The 15,220-nt window shown below is 34.9% G+C and overlaps 1 protein-coding gene across 6 annotated transcripts; it reads right to left on the reverse strand.

Moving 5' to 3' along the window:
- On the reverse strand, positions 760 to 15,220 carry LOC109346206 (protein ALWAYS EARLY 2-like). 6 transcript variants are annotated; one of them, XM_019585632.1, is made up of 20 exons: positions 15,066 to 15,220; positions 14,083 to 14,221; positions 13,706 to 13,804; positions 13,481 to 13,543; positions 12,919 to 12,996; positions 12,311 to 12,482; positions 10,939 to 11,201; positions 8,678 to 9,050; positions 8,411 to 8,488; positions 7,975 to 8,258; positions 7,149 to 7,199; positions 5,988 to 6,275; positions 5,712 to 5,890; positions 5,296 to 5,578; positions 4,223 to 4,378; positions 2,764 to 2,862; positions 2,472 to 2,612; positions 2,183 to 2,395; positions 1,556 to 1,825; positions 760 to 1,295 (listed from the first exon to the last, which is right to left on the reverse strand). In XM_019585632.1, exons 2-20 carry the CDS (start codon positions 14,185 to 14,187, stop codon positions 1,131 to 1,133), a joined length of 3,360 nt encoding a protein of 1,119 aa, XP_019441177.1. In that variant the 5' UTR covers positions 14,188 to 14,221; positions 15,066 to 15,220; the 3' UTR covers positions 760 to 1,130. The 6 variants fall into 6 exon arrangements, with proteins under 6 accessions (XP_019441177.1, XP_019441176.1, XP_019441173.1 ...); XM_019585631.1 differs by having other exon boundaries at positions 2,505 to 2,612; positions 2,764 to 2,925; XM_019585628.1 differs by having other exon boundaries at positions 2,764 to 2,925; positions 14,083 to 14,202; positions 15,066 to 15,219.

A 15,220-nucleotide genomic window follows, 5' to 3' on the forward strand; every position in this document is an offset into this window, starting at 1 on the left:
ATTTAATAATGAACAAATAAGTAAAGGGGATATACTTTTTGAACAGAACCCTGGATTCTATTGTCTCCTTCCAATAGATGATTGGGGCAATTCAGTGACCTCAAAAGGTCTTCACTCTATAATCATTAACTATACCTTATAATTATTGGTCACTATGGGCAATCAAATACTTGCATGGAAATTGATTTATTTGGATATTTTTTTCGCTAGTGCTCAAGTCAAAATGAATTTCTAGTAATTAATAAAAATTATCTTTACTGCTATACAATTACATACTAACTATTATAAATGGGAAATCCCGCTAAACTCAAAGAAAGACCAAAATAAATTATGAAATCATCTTGTTAATTGTTTGCATATTTTTAAATAATATATATTAAAAACTTATAAATAATATTTATTTTTATCTTGACAAAAAATGAATTGATAGGCACTAAGTGTAAGTGTAGGACATGGGGCCTAGATGAAACTGACCAGTTGAGCCCATGATGCATGTTGTTCACCACCTCACTTCAATGTGAGAGAAATAGGCGGGAACTTGGAGAACCTACTTTCTTCCCAAACCTAAGCCCACGTATGAAATTTCCTCCAAAGGTTTGAGTTTCTTATTTTCTAAGAATAGTTTTGGAAGAAAAAACTTGTAATAAGATTAAATCATGTTAGCGTTCATTCCGCTGAATTAAAAAGATAATTCCACTTGATTGACTCATAATCATTTTATTTTAAAAGTTTGCCAATAACTAAATATCACAATCATTGAAAATACATTATAAGTATAAGGGTGTAATCATACAACTCATGCATAAAAAGAAAATGGGTTTCAAGGAAATTGAACAATTATTCAAAGTCTGATACATCGTTGTTTATGAGTTATGCTAACTAGCTTTCCCAGTAATTTAAATTCACTCTCCCACACAAACTTTGCTTTTTTGCTTCTTTGATCAATGCCGCACCCATTAGCAGATAAATTACACAATTATCACTAACATCATCTGAACCTATTGACCTGAAATAAAAATTATTGAGCTAAAGAGAAACATAAATTACAAACTGAGTGAGGAACTTCTATATGATACTGATAGTTCAGTATTCTCTATACAACTACTTAAAGAGAATAAAGGACAGAAAAATCAAGTAGGGACTAGAGCTAAAATCTGAGTCTTAATTCTTCCTATGCACATTTGAATTTCTCTGAAAATAGGAATGTTTTGAGGAGAGCATGGTTCCAAACTAGTAACAGCAGAATCTAACATCTGAACCACGTCAGCCGGAGGGTATTGCCTTTCAGTGCAAGTCTGGAAGTTAAAGAATATTAATTAAATTTTGATTAGAAGATAAGTTCAGCAATGCAAACATATGCATGCTGTATTCTCAAGACAGGGGAGGGAAACAAAAACATGACAATAAACGTCTCTTGAAGCTTAAAGGCAAGAAAAAAACACCAAACCCAATATTAATATACATGAATTCAGAATTAATGTGGTCAGCACCTTAGATTTAAAGAGATGACAATGAACACATTTTACTTCTACAGTTATGGGAAAGGTGGGGTTACCTGTATCATGATTAATGTTGCAACACATGAAGTAATAAGCTCCAAAGGAATTTCGGTGTAAACTTTGTTAGAATCATTATGCAGTTTTGGACTAGATGCATCGTTGAGTAAAGTTGACTGATTAAGATTATAAGAACTGCCATTCACTTGTTCTTGAGACCTGATCAGAGGTAACCTAGTGTTGGAGGCTAACTGCTGGTAATCAATAGAATCCAGTGCCTGTCCAATCCTCGTGAAAGCGTCTTCATCTTCCGTTGTTGAAGGCAATGCCTAAATTATAGCATCAAAAAGTGTCAATGGAGTTTTTAAGAAGGCCAGTGCTTGAGGAAATACTGGAAACATGTTTCAATGTAAAATGCGTTCCACTACACTATAGAGCTATGATAACATCTGGTGTGTGTCTACTTGTTCATTTTAAGATGAAGGCTAAACCATCAATGCGTCATTGCTATTTTGCTTGTAAATAATAATGCAACAATGGATCGAAGGCAATGAGAATAGTTTGCAAGTACAAAATAACGGGAAAATGCTATATTACCCAAAGTAAAGCAAGAAAGTATTAAAGATCGTTATAGTTCAAAATGAATGTGAAGGCATTGGGGCAGAAGACCCATAGGCAACCCATACCTGAAACGCAGCGTCGACCATTACCTTTGCGCTTAGCCTGGATCCTTTAATAATTTCATTGACGGTTGACCCTAACTCTTGTGGTAGAGAACTATCCAACATACCGGGAAGGTTATCATGATCATTGAAACTAACTTGGGGCTTCATCCATGGTGTTAGAGAGTTTCCAGTGTAAGTATTGCGTTGCCTCAAATGAACCATAGCATCAGAAACCTGAAAATGACATAGCTAATCAAATGTTCCTTCAAGGCAGAATTATAAATATTCCATGGAAGCCACATGCACATGCCTGTCCACTGGCTTCCTTCAGCTCTACAAGTACCGTGGCATAATGCTTCTTGAAAGCCTCGGAATCTTTTAAGCATTCAATGTCATTTTGGTTTTCCAAAATGTCAGTATTTGCACTTTTAAGCTCCATCAGCAATGTTTCCTGACAGAGCACATGGAAAACAATCACAGTAAGACCACCAATGACTAAGGTAATCTACATATAAAGACAGACGAATCTACCTTAGCCTTAAGAAAGTAAAACAGATTCCAAAAGGGATGCACATAAGAATTAAATTTTTGTACATAAGAACCTTTTTATCCAGAGCACGCTTTAGCTCAGAAAGTGCATGTATATCAGCTTCCTTGGCTTGATGATGAGTCAGTGTGCATGGTTGAGCACAAACTGTTTTTTGTACACAGAAGTTATCAATTGTAGCCGCCTTCGCTTGAGAAACACAATGGTTAACATCCCCCTGTAATACATTATTGAAATTACAAAAAAAAAGAATAACTGTTAGAAGTTAGAACACAATGTTTCTAACATCAACATTTCACCAGTGGTAGTGGAAATCCAGATTGCTAGCCCATTTGAAAAGGATGGAGGATTCAATAGAAACATGATTACAACTTTAAGGTACTTTGTTAGCTGATTCTAAAAGGTTGACAATAGTATTGGGTAATTAAATTCATCCAGTGAATTATAGCAGCATGAAACAATAGGAATTGGTAATATTTGTGAAGGCTTGTCCATTAGTTTAAAACAGTAAGAAATCTCAATCACTACAAATAGTAACTGTGAATCTCTCCTATAAAGTGTTCAAGCATATTGCATTAAGTCAGGATAAAAATGGACCGAAAAAGTATTTATCTTGCAAATGCAAAATATGAAGAGTTTGATTTAATTTTTTTGCCAGCAACATAAAATTTATGTTAATCAAATCATATACTAATTGATTAACACATCACTAAAAAGTTTGAGTTTTCAAATAGTTGTTATAGTCAAGCTCAATTAATACTGTGATAGTACATAATTAGAGTTAATGTTCCTACATCATTAGTAGACTTGTTCATTCTTCATGATTCTTTTGGGTCTGATAAAGGATTAAATCTTTGGAGAATGTTGTGGTTTGCTGTGGTGTGGTCAATTTGGTTGATGGGGAATGAAGCGGTTTTATCAGGAAAGGATCGAAGCTATGTTCATATTATGGATTTGATCCAAAATAGATCGTTGGTTTAGTTTTCATCATATGTAAACTCTTCTTCTATTATGTTTGCTAATTGGTGCATTGAACCAAAAACTTGTATCAACTTAGCTAGTAAAAATATCTCTCTTTGATCTTTCTCTTGTATTGGGTGTGCACCCCACCCCTTGTGCTCATTTTAATGCAATTTTCCTTATAAAAAAAAAGATGATGGTATAACAAACTTTTACAATGACAGTAAAAAAATTGAATCCAAATTATTTTGTTAAATGTCAAGTATGGCAGTTCTCAGTTTTTGTTGTTCATTGGTGTATTTGGTCGGAAAGGAACAGCAGAACTTTCAATGCTTCTTTTTTGTCTTCAGATTTCATCGGGATAGGGTAACTTTTGGTATCTCATCGGAGTTTTTTTTTGTGTGGAGGTGGGGGCAGGCGAAAAAGGTGCTGCAACATGACATAATTAAGGATCCAGTATTCTGAGATGGAACATTATCCCACAGATACTTGTTAATGATGAGCAATATCATGTTTCCCTGATTTACAAATAAAACGCATGAAGAGGTGTGTACCTTCACAGGTGAAGCACGTGTAGTGCATCCTCCAAAACTTGAATTTCCATTAACCTGTGGCTCTTTACTCATCAAAGAGACTTTTCTGGCACTGACTTGCCTCCTCAAAGCTTCAGGCATATTATCTAATGGATTTGAAGGCATGCAATCAATGTCCTGAACCAAATGCCCCATTCATTAAAAACAAGAAAAAGATTCACAAATATCAAGTTGGATAAAAATATTAAGCCTGAGAATGTTTATTACTTTATTCCACTGCATGTGGTACATAAATATTGTTTATATCTTTCACAAGTAACAAGTCACATACCTTCAACTCGGAGATTTTGTAATAAAAAATTTATTAGATGTTTATTTCAACATACAACAACAATAATCAATCCTTAATTTCATTAGGTGGGGCCAGCTATGTAGATCAAACAACGTCATACTATTTTACTATAAATCATGTTCATTGACAAAACATTAATCTCTAGATTTTCTTAATCATTTCGCCTATGGTTTTTCATGGTCACCCTCTTCCTCGAGGAATTGGAATAACCTCCATTTGATCTTACTCTTCTTACGTGGCTTCTACCTATATCCGCACATGTCCAAACCACCTAAGGTACAATTCTACCATCTTTTCTACAATAGGAGTTGCTCTAACTTCCTCCTTAATGCATTCATTTCAAATACTATATTGTCTAGTGTGTCCACTCATCCAACATAATATTCTATTTCTTATACATGGACCAACCAACTAATAAGGCTTAAACTATATTCTCATTTCAACACAATATTCTCATTTCAAATACTATATATCACAAGGATTGGATCCATAGATAGATTGCATAATTCTATTTAAGGCTTGACCAACCAACTTGTTTTAACATTGATCATTGGATACTTTTTTATCGATTTAAGGCTTAGTTGTTGTTGTATTAAGATCCTAGTCCAAATCCATTCAATCCATCAATTTGCAACCCCTAATATATATTGATGAACATGTTTTGATCTTCAGATTTGAAACTATATCTTGAAGGATGGTTATAATATTTAAAAAGTCAGCATGAAATAAGAGATCATATTACCAGGACAAATTCAACCCCTAATTCAGGACGATCAAACTGAATCCTGCACTTGTCATGGTCAACTGTAAGCACACTACCATCGTGAATCTCTCTTGTTTTTGGGTGAAGAGCAATTACTCGTTGTCCAACATATAATGGTTTAGCTAAATCTGTTGGAAGTCCATCACTGATACCAGTCCGCAGATCAGTGTAATGTTTCCTCACTGATTCCCGATATTGTTCAAGTTTTTGTCTTTCTTCACGTAGAAAGTGTTCAGAAAACCTGCGAGGTTTGCCAAGGGAACTGCAGAGACAGGTAAATGCAATATTACAAGTTACAACGTCAAATAGGTTATAGGTTCTTCACTATTACATACTTCACTTACTCTTTATAAGGTTTAGTAGTAGAATATAGTAACTGCAACTGAATTTCATACCTTTTTATGACACTCCACTCATCACGAGTTAGTCTTGGGATATTCCCTAGTCCTACATGATTTAAGTACTCCACGAATTCCCTTTTGGCAAACCATGGATAATCAATAGCACTATAAAACCATTCAAAAGTACACCATCTGCGGAACAGATAAGATGACATGCAACTAGAAAGCTTATCCTGCAAGTTAAAAAGGAAATTATTTATTAAAACAAAACTTAAAGTCCATCAAACCTTCTGAAAGCAGAATACACTTAAATTAAGTTAAAGCTTGCACCTTTAAGGTAGAATACATATTATGTTGAGTTTTCAATATGATGTTCTCAGAAGGCTTCTCTTTTGGTATGAATGTTCTCCGTGGAATCATTTTCCATCTCCTTCTTCCTTTAATTGGTAAACTAACTTCACTTAAAAGTGGAATTTCTGCAGTTGATACTTTCAACTCCTTCTGATCACTATTCGGGGAACTCTCTGACGATCCGACTGTTTTCAATTGTCTTGGTTGGGTGAAAACCTGACCAGTATTTTTTTCTTTAAACAAAGGTTTGTTTTCTTCATCTACATCCTACAAGGCATGCACAACATATTTGATAAGTAAATTATAATTAGATTCCAATTTCAAAGCATCTTTTTAAGGATCAGAGAAGAAGAAACAACTTAACTTCTATGACAGTTGGATGCATGTTATAAAATATCTAATAAAAAAAATAACAGGATCTAGGTTGCCATTACTTGACTTCATGTGTGTATATTCTATTATTTATTACTTACCTAATGAATTTCTTACAATACATATATACGCCTGTCTATGAATATAAATACAGTGACGATACATATCATACAATACAAGGCACTGTATCAATCATGTTTGCAATCAGATCTTATGACATCCACTACATTGAGCAATGATGGCAAGGTGTTGTAAGTTGTAACCAGGTGAGCATTATGTACATGTACTGTAGGAAAGCAATCTCAAAATTATGAGAAATATCAGGATCTCATAATTAGAGGGGTTTGTGGTAAACTATTATGTTTTTTATACTGTTGCTAGTTTTTAGGGATTCCTATCAATTATAGGAATTGCCTATTCTTTATTTCCTTTTATATTTCTCAGTTTCTGCTTATGTGTTGTAGCTTAAACTCGTGAATAAAATCAAGAGATGGAATAATTTCTTCATACTCTACCCATATGTACTCTAAAAATGTGGACAGTATATAAGCATTCCAACTATCATAAGATGACAAGTTAAGAGAGACCAACCAGTTTTCCAAGGAGAAATGGAATTACATCACACTACAGTCACAAACATTAAATCATGTAGAAAACTTAATTCCAGGAACAGAGTCCTACGTGATTTTAAATGGAAAAATAATAGAGATATATAGACACACACGACACAAACTTTCCTGGATGATAAAAATCTAAAGACTTGCATACCTCACTCTTCAAGGGATCATTTGGATAAGGATTAAGCTTTGTACTCGCAACCTGCAACCAAATAAAAGTTTCCATTCACTAATTGAGTACTCGCAAATATCATTCAATTGAAAATCTCAAGGTGAGATGGTGGAGATGAACGGCACTAGAATAATAACCAAGAAAAATACTAATTTCACTATATTACATTGTTCCATATAAATACAATAACGAAAAGGATCCTCAAAACTGAGTTTGAATGTAAAGTGAGCAAGAGTATATCCACCCTAAAAGTATCTAGTTGGTTAGGATAATGGTAATTTTAGATTAGATCAAAGGGGATACACCTTTTATTACTTTTTCCATATAATAAGCATGAGAAATCAAATGTCCTTTGTAATTAGTGTTTAGATATTTATAAGGCAACACTACAACTACTGAATAGAAACAATAATAAAATATAGAAGAAAGGGGAAAGTTTGATCCAGCATTATTGGATGTCTTGATTGCTGTTTAAAACATGTGTCTCACAATTACCTGGTAATTAAAAGATTCAGTCTCTGGCTCTCAGGACTATTTCAATGGTGTTGCACCACCAATGGTAATTGACAACCTTCTAATTTACTACTTGCCAGTAAAGATTAAGGCAATAAGTACCATGATGATCATGGCCAAACATCATCACCATTTTAATCGTCACATGGCTGAAAACTAATTTTACATTATGAAATCAAACAAAGGGCAAACCATCATAAATAATTCTTTACAATCATAAAATATCTCTTTGATGTTTCCTACCAGTGTAAAACCAACTAGACAAAGCATTTAAAGAATAAACTGTGTTTACCTTAGAAACCACAGAATTTCGCTTTCTTTTCCATGTTCTATCAGCAGGTGAAAGTTGCTCTTTTGATTCATAGAGAGCTTTAGCATCATTTGCCGATTCCTTTCCAAGTTTAGGTTTTGTGGGGGTTGAAACCTCAATTCCAGAGACCACGTGAACAACCTTTTGTTTTGAACCTGAGAGTTTTATTTTATCTCTGGTATGGCTTGTTGATGCAGCTTCAGGTAAAGCAGATTTATCACCTTTATCAACAGTCACTATGTCTCCCTTCACCTGGCCAGACAATTCTAGATGGAGAAAGGGCAAGAATTTAATAATGGATAAAAAATATGGATTAATATGAAAATGCTAAAAATTGGAAATTGTCCTGATTTGGCTCTCTGTGTGCCCCAACGTGTGCTCTCCTACACTATAAAATATATGAATGTTCCATTCTTACCTGATTCTACCATAGATGCTGGCATCATGAGAGAGACATCAGCCAAGGTTTGCAAAGCATCCAAGGCAGGGATTTCATCTATTAGATAAAATTATTAAATTTTGTTACTTAATATAGACAGACGTTAAAGGAAAGAAATTAGTTCAACAGAAGTTCAACCATTCCACTTCTAAAAGGCTAAGAGAGGAAAAGGAGCTTAAAAGACAGATGGTATTCACAATTACAAATATTTGCAAGGATATGTGTGGTGACTAGTGACAGGATTACCTCCAAAAAAGAGTTTCTTGCTTCTTTTCCTCTTACTTTTTAGAGAGGATTGCTCAAGTTTTGCATTATTAACCTCAATATCAACCTTTTCTTTCAAAGAACTAAAACTGACCCCTTCTTCAGTGCCGCTACATGCTTCTCCACCATCATCAAGCTGATGGTTTCCAATGTTTACCACTCTCTCTTTCTTTCTGTAAATCATTTTTCCCTTCTGAAGAACGAAAGAGTCTTTGCCTTCCATATCCATTAAGGAACTAGAATCTCTCACATATTCTCCATTTTCAGCTCCCCTGCTTTCCATGCTACCTTCCAAGAACTCTTCATCCACAGAAGCATGATGAAACTTGGCAGAAGCTGTCTCCAACGTTTGGCACTGGTAGACAAATTAGAAATTAATTAATCTTCAAAACAATATATGTCCGAATAATAGCATCTTATGTTAGAATATTAGCATTTATGGTTAAATATTAAGTCAACCATAATTATGTTGATCAGCTACCGATTAGTCTACAACTTAGCTAACAACTGTTAGTCAACTGTATTAACTGGATTAGTTTAGAATAATCATAACTGAATATTAGAATGGGGATTAGTTTATGTTAGCTAAGATTGATCTCTAATTGCTTGTAAATCAATCCATAAATACAGATCATGAGTGTAGCCTAACGCACAATTTCTGCCAATAATTCTCTTTCAACAAGGTATTGGAGTGGTACAATCATCCCTGACCTACCCATTTGTTATTCTGCTGCAGTGTTCCTGACACTCCCCTGTTTAGTTTATGATGGCTGTGTTCATTTTTTCAGCCATCTTTTTATGGTCATAGTCAATAACTTATTCTCATTTTCTTTACTCTGATTTGTCCTTCTTCAGGCAGCATTTCCCCCTGGATCTCATGTGTGTAACCTAGCATACAATTTATCTCTATGATTCTCTCATGTGACCTATCCTTTTGTGATTATGCCGTGGAGTTCCTGGAAGTCCTGTTTTAGTTTATGCTTCCAGTGTTCATTTTTTCAGCCACCTGTTTATGGTCATACTCGATATTTTATTCTCATTTACTTTACTCTGATTTGTCCTTTTCCAGCAGCATTTCCCCTGGATCTTGTGAATTTGTTCCATTTCAGACCTGCTATCACCTTGGAGCTGTTCCTTCACCCTGAGTTGTTGATGTTTCTGCATTCGCCATTAATGTCATATGACTGAGAAACCCTAATTTATCCTCTGGAGCCCTTCTCCCACTGTCATTTTCCAGCCATGCTTTTATCCATGATGTTTTTCCCTTCACAATAATAGTGTGCTTTGTATTTTAATATCCAAAAATGATATAATATTCTTCGTCTCCTGTTTTTTCTTAACCTGCAGCTACCAAGTTGAATCTTCCTAGCTGTTATTGGTATCTCCCGCATATGGTCCTCCATATACAAACCAGCCTGCGATCGGATGCACATATTTCCCTGCTTCAATTCCAGTAAGTCCCTTCTGCTTCATCCATTCTTATGCACTGTGCAGTAAGCAATGGTTCCTTCCTCCATTTCTCTTTCTTTATATGGTCTGAGCAAGTGAGCATTTCTCGGTCCTTTTTTTTCTTCCAACTTTCTCAGCAGACTCATCGACAGAGAAAGACTGTTGGCCCTTTACTGGCTAATCCATCCCATGTGCTTCCACATCCACAACTCCAAGGGGCTGTGTAGCTGTGTATCCACTGTGACTTATCCTGTGTATATCCGCTTCTATCTATATATGTGTTCATCATGTTTAGCTGTCATTTCTGTTGGGTTGCTGATTTCTTGGGTTTGTTTGGCTAGGTTTGGCTGTTTTTTGTTTGACTGGGTTTTATTTCTATCAAGCAGGATCAATGAGATTATAGCTTCAGCTTGGAGGGAAATGTTTGATCATTAACATTTACATTAGAATAGTAGCATTCATGATTGAATATATAGTCAATTGCATTTAAGTTGATTAAATTAGAATGATCAGTTACTTATCATTAGACTGGAGGCTACTTTGTGTTAACTGAGGAGAATCTCTGTAAATCGGTCCATTAATACCAGATCGTGTGTGTATCCTAACACAATTTCTCTCTAATTATCTCTTTCAACAATATCAAACAAAATCAAGTCAAACACAAAGATATCGATGAGCTTGTATTTTAATATTGATGCTTATCACATATTGAGAACACAAACTCATCTTTTAAAACAATAATATAGCAATCAAACACTAGATAATGGTTAAAGAAAGCCGGGAACTGTTAATACCATTTTCCCCAAGTTCTGAACATGAGGGGACTTATGCTCTGCTCTTATGTGCGGTGTTTGGGAAACTTGGGGAGAGCCGCCCCTTTGTGCCGCCTCAGCTAACGCCAAAGCTGCTACATGTGCAATTTCATCATCATTAGCAGCAACAGTTGACCCCAGGCTTCTTTTATTGGGCGAAACATAGTTTTCCCTATCATCTTTCTTGAAGGAGTAGTGAACTGGGACGCGAGGTGTCCTTTTCCCAACAGCTCGAGGCTGGATACCTGATTAATAGAATAACTATGAACATTGCAATTTACTGCAGAATGGTATATATTATAAAATAAAAATGTTACAAGGAGTATGAGCAACATCAACAATATAGATTAATTAATAATGCTACTTGTGTTCCATTATTTGAGTATAATGAAGTACATGGAAAGTATTCTACCTGCATGTTCTGTGATAATTAAAATGCACGGGAAGGGAGAGACTAGAAAGCTGAAGAGGGGTCTGATTTTATCATTGCTGATGTTACTATTTAATTTTAAAATTTTAGCCACAAAGATATCTGACAGGTAGTGAAAAAATCCTAATAACGCCACATAAATGATCATTGTCAAATACCAGGGTACATTAAGAAATTAATGCATAATCTTAAATTTAAGATACTGATTTAAGATTATGCATTAACTTCATTGTGAAGGTGGTAATTTCATTGTTGCTAATTGGGAAAAACATTTAATAACAACCTTGTGAAGGTGATAATTTCATTATTCTAATTGGGGGGGGGGCACTTAATAAAACAGACACTTGAATTAAGATGATGCAAATTGTAATTTACAAACTTCTTTCTCTGCACTGATTTAGATATGGTTAGTGTCAAGGACCAACTGTAACAAAAGATTAAGCTATTAAGTGAAAGTGAATGAATGGTACATGCAAGAGATCTTTGAGCTTGAAACAAACAGGCCCATTTTACCATGTGCTAAAAAAATTCCACTTTAATTGAGAAGTACAGGGATAACAAGATCACTTGGTCATTGACTCTCTAACACCATGTCAAAGACCAATTCCTAAAACCTTCAGTTTTCAAGTAAAAGCAGTTGAATGGACCTAACAGTTGGAATTCCACCAATACAAGAATAAAGTTCAAAAACCTAAAGGAAATACTTAATAAGAATATTTCTGGAAGTTATTATGGAATAAAAGTAAAAGTTCCCAGCTTAACTTTCATTTCCTACATTACTATTACATTCTTGTTACACAGATTTAAACCAGAATACTTTCTATCGTTCAGAGTGGGGGGAAAAGCAATTTGTAGATGGCAAACATGATTCCCTTACTGATATGAAAACAGAGAGAGGGAGTGGGACGAAGAAGGGTATTTTACCATCAAAGCGTCTCTTCTTCAATAGAGAGAGGCAACCGTCACTGGAAGCAATTGACTGAGACTGAACAGAATCTTTTGAGACACTAAGCTGAACTTTTTCAATCTTTCGTTTCAAAGGTTTTCGAGATCCTGGTGAATCATTGCTCTCCCTTTCACTATCACTCCCAACCTGCTAATTTCCAATGCACAAAATTACAACTCAGAAATCCATATTCAGCCAACAAAGTAAATCACTAAATCATGACAAAAAGACAGCAAAGCAAAACCAAATTCAAAAAAAATCAACTTCGCCAAACATCAATCTGTCTAACAAACATACATAGAGATGCAAATCCAAACACAGGCATGAATTACATCATTTGTAATATCATGATAGTTTCTGAGGAAAAGGAGGTAGAAAATTTCTACTCTGAGAAAGGAAGGAGGTCATAGTCAATAATGAGCACATATTTTTAATTCAGTATTCCAAAGAACATCACCCTTCTTTCTAAACATATTCAAAGAGATCTTGACATCCAAAGCTGTTTGCAGATTTTGTCAAGGAAAAACTCCATCAAACAGGAACTTTTTTTGGAAATACATCAAACAAGAACTAACTTTGAACTTACCAGCACATTGTAGTGATCTGTCATCATAGCTATGAGGCCAACAACAGAAGCTGTCCCCTCTGGCAGAGATAGGTATGCCTGTAAATTACAATGTGTAATTTTAATTGATACTCATAGCAAAAGATCTACAGAGCATTAATAGGTCAGTTCATGATCGCTAGGAGTAAGAAATTTCACATAAACAAGGACTTATATATTCAAACTCACTGAGAATTATAGAGAAATACAAGGACTTATGTGGGGGCACAACATTCATTACAGGTTGTTGAATGACATCCATAACTTGATATCCAGTAATGTCTAAAATTTTAAAGAAAAAGGAAAGATAGAGGGGGGTAGGAATGGGGATAAAGGAGGAGGAAGACCAAAAGCCTGAACTTCCATGGGTAGAAATTGAACATTGATTAATCAGTTCGTACAATGTTATCTCTACTTTCTTAACCATATCAGCTCAGAAAAAATGTGCACACACAAACAATACCAAACTTCTTAAACAAGAGGCAGAACACATATAAAGCTTATGACACATAGCATAGTCCAATCTACTGTATTACTGATGTACCCGATTCATATTGTAAAGAGCTTCCACCATTTCGATGGATCTGTTACGTACAACAGCAGCCACCTAGAAATCCAACAAAACCATAAGAAAGGGGAATAATAATAACACTAATGTGCAATGATGATGACAATAATGATAGAAAGAAAGAAATGAATAATTGCCATCAAATTTCCAAATGAAAAAGCAAGATAAAGAGAAAGACATAACAGCATGACAGAAGCAAACCTTCTTCCAGTCTTTATCATACTTCCTGTATGCTTGATAAAATTGTTCTAGTTCCTCCTTGCTCCACTGAGATCCCAATTTATCAGTCAACTTTTTCTTCTGTGCAAAGGGACATCAGACAGGATTAAAAAATTTGAGGGTTAAACAACAGGTGAAATATTGTTCGGGTTCTGCATATACTTTAATGGACAGGAATCAATTAAAGTTGTGCATACATGACATGAATTCTTGTCAATTGAAGTACTAAAACAGTAAAACCAATACTACTGAAGCCCAAGAACTACCACCTCAACTCTTTTAATAGCTATTTGCTGTATCCTATTGCTTGCAGTCTCAGAATATAAAAATGCTATCATATCAGTACTGACAATACATACCCGTAGCTTGTTTTTAATTGAGTTAACTCCATCATTGTCAGGAGAAACCTCATTTGAAGCTGAAAATCGCTTATTAACACTTCTTGATTTCCTCGCGGGTGCCATTAATCCTTTATCTATCTGGGGGGGGGGGAATAAACTGTAACAGTAAACAATATCAGCTCAGATAAAACTCAGCTAGTGAACTAATCAGTAATGCATATGAGAAGCAAAGCATAACACAAATTTCTCTCAAGAATTACAGGCCAAATGTTCAATGCGTCATACCAGGCATCTTCAATATAACCAAAAGGCACAAAACTTCAAACATATGGATAGTTTCAAATGTTGCTGCTTTTCCATTTAAGACAGAAAAGTTGATAAACTCAAAACAACTTATTATTATTATAATCATACCCAGTTTAGTGGGATTAAGGGTTGGATGTTGTTGTATGATTATACCCAACTTCAAAAAAAAAAAAAAGAGAGTATGCATCAGTTAAATCTTCAAATCAGTATAAGACTTTAGGATGTGCCTGAAACACCTCCATTCCAAATTAACAGTATAAGCAGTGAGTTCAAATCGTTGCAAATTGCAAAATAAACCTAAACAATCAGCAGCTGGAGCTCTTCGTGTTCGAATCGGAAACACAATCACATCGTATTTAAAAATTCACATAGAGCATCACATTCAAATCATCCCAAAAAAACGTAAACCTTTCACCCTCATCCACCTCAACAACAACAATAACAAAAAAGAACAACAAGGTAAAAGAACGCAGATTCAAATGTTCTACGAGACACATATTCCAGCTCCAGTAAAAATCATCATCACCAAACAAATTCATTAGAAAAATAATAATAACAGTTAAAAGCAACAACATTATCAACCCAAAAAAAGACAAAAACCTCGTCATTAACAAAACTATGCAAATTAACGTTTGATCTTTGGAATTCAAGCCCTAGATTGCAGATCGGGCGGTGAAATTGGTTGTGGCACTCACCTGTTATTGTAGGGTTTTATCCAATGGGAGTTGAAGCAGAGGAGAGGAGAGAGAAGTGGCGCAGGGTTTAGAGAGAGAAAGAAGGTGAAGGAGGAAAAAAAAACCTTGCCGCGAAACTTGAATAAAAAGATTCATCATCCAATCACATTTCAGAG

Source organism: Lupinus angustifolius, chromosome LG04 (assembly GCF_001865875.1).
Source record: "Lupinus angustifolius cultivar Tanjil chromosome LG04, LupAngTanjil_v1.0, whole genome shotgun sequence".
Taxonomy (NCBI): domain Eukaryota; kingdom Viridiplantae; phylum Streptophyta; class Magnoliopsida; order Fabales; family Fabaceae; genus Lupinus; species Lupinus angustifolius.

Coding starts and splice junctions, on each gene's coding strand:
- LOC109346206 (XM_019585628.1), bottom strand. CDS start 14,187: ATGGCACCCGCGAGGAAATCAAGAAGTGTTAATAAGCGATTTTCAGCT. Junction 9,051..10,938: donor TTCAGAACTTGGGGAAAATG/GTATTAACAGTT, acceptor TTTGTCTACCAG/TGCCAAACGTTGGAGACAGC. Junction 6,276..7,148: donor ATGATCCCTTGAAGAGTGAG/GTATGCAAGTCT, acceptor CATGCCTTGTAG/GATGTAGATGAAGAAAACAA.